Below are 7,500 nucleotides of genomic sequence, written 5' to 3' on the forward strand. Positions count from 1 at the left end.
GACCTCATGAAGGGTCCTCCTGCAGCAGCCAGACCTGGGGGCGGGGGGGGGGGGTCTGAACCAGAGTGGGCATCAAACGCACGGTCCCCTCGACAGTGAGGCCAAAGCCTGCAGTGAGGCGTCCCTGAGGCTGATGCAGGGACGCCGAGGCGAGCACAAGATGAGCGAGTGAATCATGGGCCTTATAACGAAGGTCATCCGTGACCCTCTGACGCTCTGACGCTCTGTGAGGCAGCGACTCGGCTCAACCGTCGCTTTGTGGGCGAGGCCAAATTTGCTGCATCCTGCATCTGAGCCAGAGTCCGGCCCTCTGCTGTGGGGGGGGGGGGGGCAGAGCCTGAGGGTCCCTCCAGTGTGCAGCTCCCTCAGGTACTCCTCAGAGGGAGGGACAGAGAAGGGGGCCGGGGCCAGAGTGCACCTGCTGGAGGTCCAGCTGCAGGGGGGCCAGGGCTGCACCTGCAGGGGGGCCAGCTGCAGGGGGGTCAGGGCTGCACCTGCTGGAGGTCCAGCTGCAGGGGGGCCAGGGCTGCACCTGCAGGGGGGCCAGCTGCAGGGGGGCCAGGGCTGCACCTGCTGGTGGTCCAGCTGCAGGGGGGTCAGGGCTGCACCTGCTGGAGGTAAAGCTGCAGGGGGGCCAGGGCTGCACGGATGATGGATCCCCTGGACCCGTCTCTCTGCACCAGGATGGAGGGACAGGAGGAGAGACTTCCTCTGAGCTCTGTCGCAGCAGATCCGCCTCAGAGGACAGATCCTCTCTACAGACCTGCTCCTCCCTGGAGGGGCACCGGCAGCTTCCATGGCACGCTGCTCGGCCGGGCACGTCACCGACCGTGGGTTCTCTTTGAACAGGAACACGGACAGGGGTCAAGCTAGCGTGAGCAGGGAGCGCCTCCACTGACACGTCAGCCGTCAATAAAAAGCTAGCGCTGTTAGCACGCGCTCCTGCTAGCATCGCTGTTAGCACGCGCTCCTGCTAGCATCGCTGTTAGCACGCGCTCCTGCTACAGACATGTAACAGCAAAGTAACGTATCAAACATCGCTTCATTAGCACAAAACACCATGAAGCAAGAAAACAGCGACACAGACACGGAGAGGGGAGCGGGAGCACTCACGTCACCGATATCACATCAACGTTTGCTAACTCCTGCTAGCACAACAACAAACCAGTCAACCTTAGCAGATGAAGTTTGTTCTTCTTTCGTAGCGACCAACGAGGATCGGGGCCTCCGTCTGTAACACACCTGAGCGGATCACTGGTTACTGAGAAAAGCCCCGTTACGTTTAAACGCCGTCACTCCCAAACCTACCAGACGTGCGGCCCGACCGCGGGCTCGTGGCAGTCCCGGTGGAAGCCTCGTCCGCAGGCCTCACAGATGATGGAAGCGTCGGCGTGTCGGCACACGGAGCAGTTGAGGATCAGCAGCGTCCCAGGAGACTCAGGTGACGACAGCTCGATGATGTCATCCGTGAGGTCATCACCGTGGGACTGCGACACAGCAGAGAGGAAGCACACAAACACTACGACTTTAGTCTGAAACACGACTTTAGTCTGAAACGCTACGACTTTAGTCTGAAACGCTACGACTTTAGTCTGAAACACGACTTTAGTCTGAAACACTACGACTTTAGTCTGAAACGCTACGACTTTAGTCTGAAACACTACGACTTTAGTCTGAAACACTACGACTTTAGTCTGAAACACTACGACTTTAGTCTGAAACACTACGACTTTAGTCTGAAACACGACTTTAGTCTGAAACACTACGACTTTAGTCTGAAACACTACGACTTTAGTCTGAAACACGACTTTAGTCTGAAACACTACGACTTTAGTCTGAAACGCTACGACTTTAGTCTGAAACACTACGACTTTAGTCTGAAACACTACGACTTTAGTCTGAAACACTACGACTTTAGTCTGAAACGCTACGACTTTAGTCTGAAACACGACTTTAGTCTGAAACACTACGACTTTAGTCTGAAACGCTACGACTTTAGTCTGAAACACTACGACTTTAGTCTGAAACACTACGACTTTAGTCTGAAACGCTACGACTTTAGTCTGAAACGCTACGACTTTAGTCTGAAACGCTACGACTTTAGTCTGAAACGCTACGACTTTAGTCTGAAACGCTACGACTTTAGTCTGAAACACTACGACTTTAGTCTGAAACACTACGACTTTAGTCTGAAACGCTACGACTTTAGTCTGAAACGCTACGACTTTAGTCTGAAACGCTACGACTTTAGTCTGAAACGCTACGACTTTAGTCTGAAACTCTACGACTTTAGTCTGAAACACTACGACTTTAGTCTGAAACACTACGACTTTAGTCTGAAACACTACGACTTTAGTCTGAAACACGACTTTAGTCTGAAACGCTACGACTTTAGTCTGAAACTCTACGACTTTAGTCTGAAACACTACGACTTTAGTCTGAAACACTACGACTTTAGTCTGAAACACTACGACTTTAGTCTGAAACGCTACGACTTTAGTCTGAAACGCTACGACTTTAGCCTGAAACACCACGACTTTAGTCTGAAACACTACGACTTTAGTCTGAAACACTACGACTTTAGTCTGAAACACTACGACTTTAGTCTGAAACACTACGACTTTAGTCTGAAACACTACGACTTTAGTCTGAAACACTACGACTTTAGTCTGAAACACTACGACTTTAGTCTGAAACGCTACGACTTTAGTCTGAAACACTACGACTTTAGTCTGAAACACTACGACTTTAGTCTGAAACACTACGACTTTAGTCTGAAACGCTACGACTTTAGTCTGAAACGCTACGACTTTAGTCTGAAACACTACGACTTTAGTCTGAAACGCTACGACTTTAGTCTGAAACGCTACGACTTTAGTCTGAAACACTACGACTTTAGTCTGAAACGCTACGACTTTAGTCTGAAACGCTACGACTTTAGTCTGAAACGCTACGACTTTAGTCTGAAACGCTACGACTTTAGTCTGAAACATTACGACTTTAGTCTGAAACGCTACGACTTTAGTCTGAAACGCTACGACTTTAGTCTGAAACATTACGACTTTAGTCTGAAACGCTACGACTTTAGTCTGAAACACTACGACTTTAGTCTGAAACGCTACGACTTTAGTCTGAAACGCTACGACTTTAGTCTGAAACACTGCGACTTTAGTCTGAAACGCTACGACTTTAGTCTGAAACGCTACGACTTTAGTCTGAAACACTACGACTTTAGTCTGAAACGCTACGACTTTAGTCTGAAACACTACGACTTTAGTCTGAAACACTACGACTTTAGTCTGAAACACTACGACTTTAGTCTGAAACACTACGACTTTAGTCTGAAACACTACGACTTTAGTCTGAAACACTACGACTTTAGTCTGAAACACTACGACTTTAGTCTGAAACGCTACGACTTTAGTCTGAAACGCTACGACTTTAGTCTGAAACGCTACGACTTTAGTCTGAAACACTACGACTTTAGTCTGAAACACTACGACTTTAGTCTGAAACACGACTTTAGTCTGAAACACTACGACTTTAGTCTGAAACGCTACGACTTTAGTCTGAAACACTACGACTTTAGTCTGAAACACTACGACTTTAGTCTGAAACACTACGACTTTAGTCTGAAACACTACGACTTTAGTCTGAAACACTGCGACTTTAGTCTGAAACACTACGACTTTAGTCTGAAACTCTACGACTTTAGTCTGAAACACTACGACTTTAGTCTGAAACACGACTTTAGTCTGAAACACTACGACTTTAGTCTGAAACGCTACGACTTTAGTCTGAAACACTACGACTTTAGTCTGAAACACTACGACTTTAGTCTGAAACGCTACGACTTTAGTCTGAAACACTACGACTTTAGTCTGAAACACGACTTTAGTCTGAAACACGACTTTAGTCTGAAACACTACGACTTTAGTCTGAAACGCTACGACTTTAGTCTGAAACACTACGACTTTAGTCTGAAACATTACGACTTTAGTCTGAAACGCTACGACTTTAGTCTGAAACACTACGACTTTAGTCTGAAACGCTACGACTTTAGTCTGAAACACGACTTTAGTCTGAAACGCTACGACTTTAGTCTGAAACACGACTTTAGTCTGAAACACTACGACTTTAGTCTGAAACACTGCGACTTTAGTCTGAAACGCTACGACTTTAGTCTGAAACGCTACGACTTTAGTCTGAAACACTACGACTTTAGTCTGAAACGCTACGACTTTAGTCTGAAACACTACGACTTTAGTCTGAAACACTACGACTTTAGTCTGAAACACTACGACTTTAGTCTGAAACACTACGACTTTAGTCTGAAACACTACGACTTTAGTCTGAAACAAGACTTTAGTGTGAAACTCTGACGTCTGTGACTGCAGGGACTTCTCCCGCTGTACCTGAGTGTCCTCGCTCATCTCTTCCAGGTCCAGCTCGTCTGCAGCATCACCGGGGACCGGGAGGGAGCGTCCACGCCGAGGCGGGGACACAGGCAGTCTGACCAGAGACACCGTGGGCTGCAGCCGGCCCGGACTGCTGCCTGCCTGTCCCATCACAGAGCTCCGGTCTTCAGCTACTCCGTCCAACAGTTCAGGGTCAGGGTCTTCATCCAAGGGTCCAGTTTCAGGTGCAGGGTCTTCATCCAAGGGTCCAGTTTCAGGTGCAGGTGCAGGGTCTTCATCCAAGGGTCCAGTTTCAGGGTCAGGGTCTTCATCCAAGGGTCCAGTTTCAGGTGCAGGGTCTTCATCCAAGGGTCCAGTTTCAGGTGCAGGGTCTTCATCCAAGGGTCCAGTTTCAGGTGCAGGGTCTTCATCCAAGGGTCCAGTTTCAGGTGCAGGGTCTTCATCCAAGGGTCCAGTTTCAGGTGCAGGTGCAGGGTCTTCATCCAAGGGTCCAGTTTCAGGTGCAGGTGCAGGGTCTTCATCCAAGGGTCCAGTTTCAGGTGCAGGGTCTTCATCCAAGGGTCCAGTTTCAGGTGCAGGGTCTTCATCCAAGGGTCCAGTTGCAGGTTCCTTGGCTTCTGGGTCCGGTTCCCTGGATGCGGACGGTTCTCCTGCAGGTGCGGGTTCTTCAGACATGGTGGAGGTGGGTTCGTTCTCTGTGGGTTCCTTACGCCTCGCTGCGACCTGCTGTAAGGTGCCGCCACAGGGGGAGTCCGCCAAGGCCCTCACCACGAGACTCTGCAGCTGCTTCAGAGGGGCAGGATGGGGGTCGGCGGCGTCAGGGGGGAGGGGCTGGACGGAGGACGGAGGGATGCTGGTGGTTACGGAGCTTCGGTCCTTCAGAGGTTGATGCTTGGAATGCTGCGTTTGACTCGGCAGCACCGTGTGACTCGTCAGCACCGCGTGACTCGGCAGCACCGTGTGACTCGGCAGCGCCGTGGGACTCGGCAGCATCGCGTGACTCGGCAGCACCGTGGGACTCGGCAGCGCCGTGGGACTCGGCAGCACCGTGGGACTCGGCAGCACCGTGGGACTCGGCAGCGCCGCGTGACTCGGCAGCACCGTGTGACTCGGCAGCCCCGTGTGACTCGGCCCCACAGAGATCTGGTTTCCCTTGGTGGCCACAGGAAGTGCCGGAGCGCTGCGCGTGGACTGCCCCGGGAGGACGCCCCCCGTCAGGCTCTCCTGCTGGGTCGGCCTGGCGTTCGCAGCTGAGGTCTGACTGAGTGTCGTGGGAAACGGAGGCCAAACAGACGGGAGGTTGACGCAGGACACCGGATACAACATCTGAGTGTTGGTCAGCGCGGCGCTGGAGGACCTTCTCTGACGGGGGTCGGGCGGCTGGACCACCTGAAGGACCAGAGGCGGACCTGATTGCTGGGGGAGGCGAAAGCTGAGCGGCTCCGGGTGCACGGCGTTAGAAACTGGCACCAACATCTGTATTTGGTTCTTCTCCAGGCGGGGGAGCGAGGACAGGTGCTGCACGGCGGTCTGCGTGGGCGGGGCTGCGGCGGTCGCAGTCACAGGAGCATCAGAAGACAGAGGACTGATCCCGTCCAACGTGGACTTGGACAGAGCAGAGGCAGAGTGGACTGGAACAAGTGAGTCAAGCATGATCCTGGGCGGGGGGAGGGGTCCTGAGGCGGAGCTGGAGGTGGAGGTGGAGCTGGAGGTGGAGGTGGAGCTGGAGGTGGAGCTGGAGGTGGAGCTGGAGGTGGAGGTGGAGACGCCTGCAGCGCTCTGATCAGAGGCTGCTGTGACGGAGAAAGGGACCCACTTCACCTCCAGATGACCTGGGGACACAAACGTGCGTCAGCAGCAGAAACAACAACAACAACATCATCAACAGTAAGTCCTGGTTGAGTAACATGGCAGAGGTGTAGGTGTGTGTGTGTGTGTGTGTGTGTGTGTGTGTGTGTGTGTGTGTGTGTGTGTGTGTGTGTGTGTGTGTGTGTGTGTGTGTGTGTGTGTGTGTGTGTGTGTGTGTGTGTGTGCGTGTTTGTGAAATAACCACGACTTCAGTCTGAAACACGACGTCTCTGAGCACAAACACAGAAACGTCCTCAGGTTCAGATGAAACATCACACGACTGTGTCTGTGTCTGTGTCTGTGTCTGATGCTCTGTGTCTGTGTCTGTGTCTGTGTCTGATGCTCTGTGTCTGTGTCTGATGCTCTGTGTCTGTGTCTGTTGCTCTGTGTCTGTGTCTGATGCTCTGTGTCTGTGTCTGTGTCTGATGCTCTGTATCTGTGTCTGTGTCTGATGCTCTGTGTCTGTGTCTGATGCTCTGTGTCTGTGTCTGTGTCTGTGTCTGATGCTCTGTGTCTGTGTCTGTGTCTGTGTCTGATGCTCTGTGTCTGTGTCTGATGCTCTGTGTCTGTGTCTGTGTCTGATGCTCTGTGTCTGTGTCTGATGCTCTGTGTCTGTGTCTGTGTCTGATGCTCTGTGTCTGTGTCTGTGTCTGATGCTCTGTGTCTGTGTCTGTGTCTGATGCTCTGTGTCTGTGTCTGTGTCTGATGCTCTGTGTCTGTGTCTGTGTCTGTGTCTGATGCTCTGTGTCTGTTGCTCTGTGTCTGTGTCTGATGCTCTGTGTCTGTGTCTGATGCTCTGTGTCTGTGTCTGATGCTCTGTGTCTGTGTCTGATGCTCTGTGTCTGTGTCTGTGTCTGATGCTCTGTGTCTGTGTCTGTGTCTGATGCTCTGTGTCTGTGTCTGATGCTCTGTGTCTGTGTCTGTGTCTGATGCTCTGTGTCTGTGTCTGTGTCTGATGCTCTGTGTCTGTGTCTGTGTCTGATGCTCTGTGTCTGTGTCTGATGCTCTGTGTCTGTGTCTGTGTCTGATGCTCTGTGTCTGTGTCTGATGCTCTGTGTCTGTGTCTGTGTCTGATGCTCTGTGTCTGTGTCTGTGTCTGTGTCTGATGCTCTGTGTCTGTGTCTGATGCTCTGTGTCTGTGTCTGTTGCTCTGTGTCTGTGTCTGATGCTCTGTGTCTGTGTCTGTGTCTGATGCTCTGTATCTGTGTCTGTGTCTGATGCTCTGTGTCTGTGT

The 7,500-nt window shown here is 51.7% G+C and overlaps 1 protein-coding gene across 2 annotated transcripts in view; it reads right to left on the reverse strand.

Moving 5' to 3' along the window:
• LOC310950910 (uncharacterized protein) overlaps positions 1-7,500 on the reverse strand; it is a 22,378-nt gene that overhangs the window by 3,318 nt on the left and 11,560 nt on the right. For both annotated transcript variants that reach the window (XM_083918941.1, XM_083918940.1), the window contains exons 9-10: positions 4,416-6,250; positions 1,309-1,487 (exon numbers count right to left, since the gene is read on the reverse strand). In XM_083918941.1, the coding sequence (XP_083775067.1) occupies positions 1,309-1,487; positions 4,416-6,250 (2,014 nt within the window). The remainder of the gene's footprint in view (positions 1-1,308; positions 1,488-4,415; positions 6,251-7,500) is intronic.

The sequence above is a fragment of the Echiichthys vipera genome, assembly GCF_963691815.1.
Source record: "Echiichthys vipera genome assembly, chromosome: 8".
In the NCBI taxonomy this organism is placed as follows: Eukaryota; Metazoa; Chordata; class Actinopteri; order Perciformes; family Trachinidae; genus Echiichthys; species Echiichthys vipera.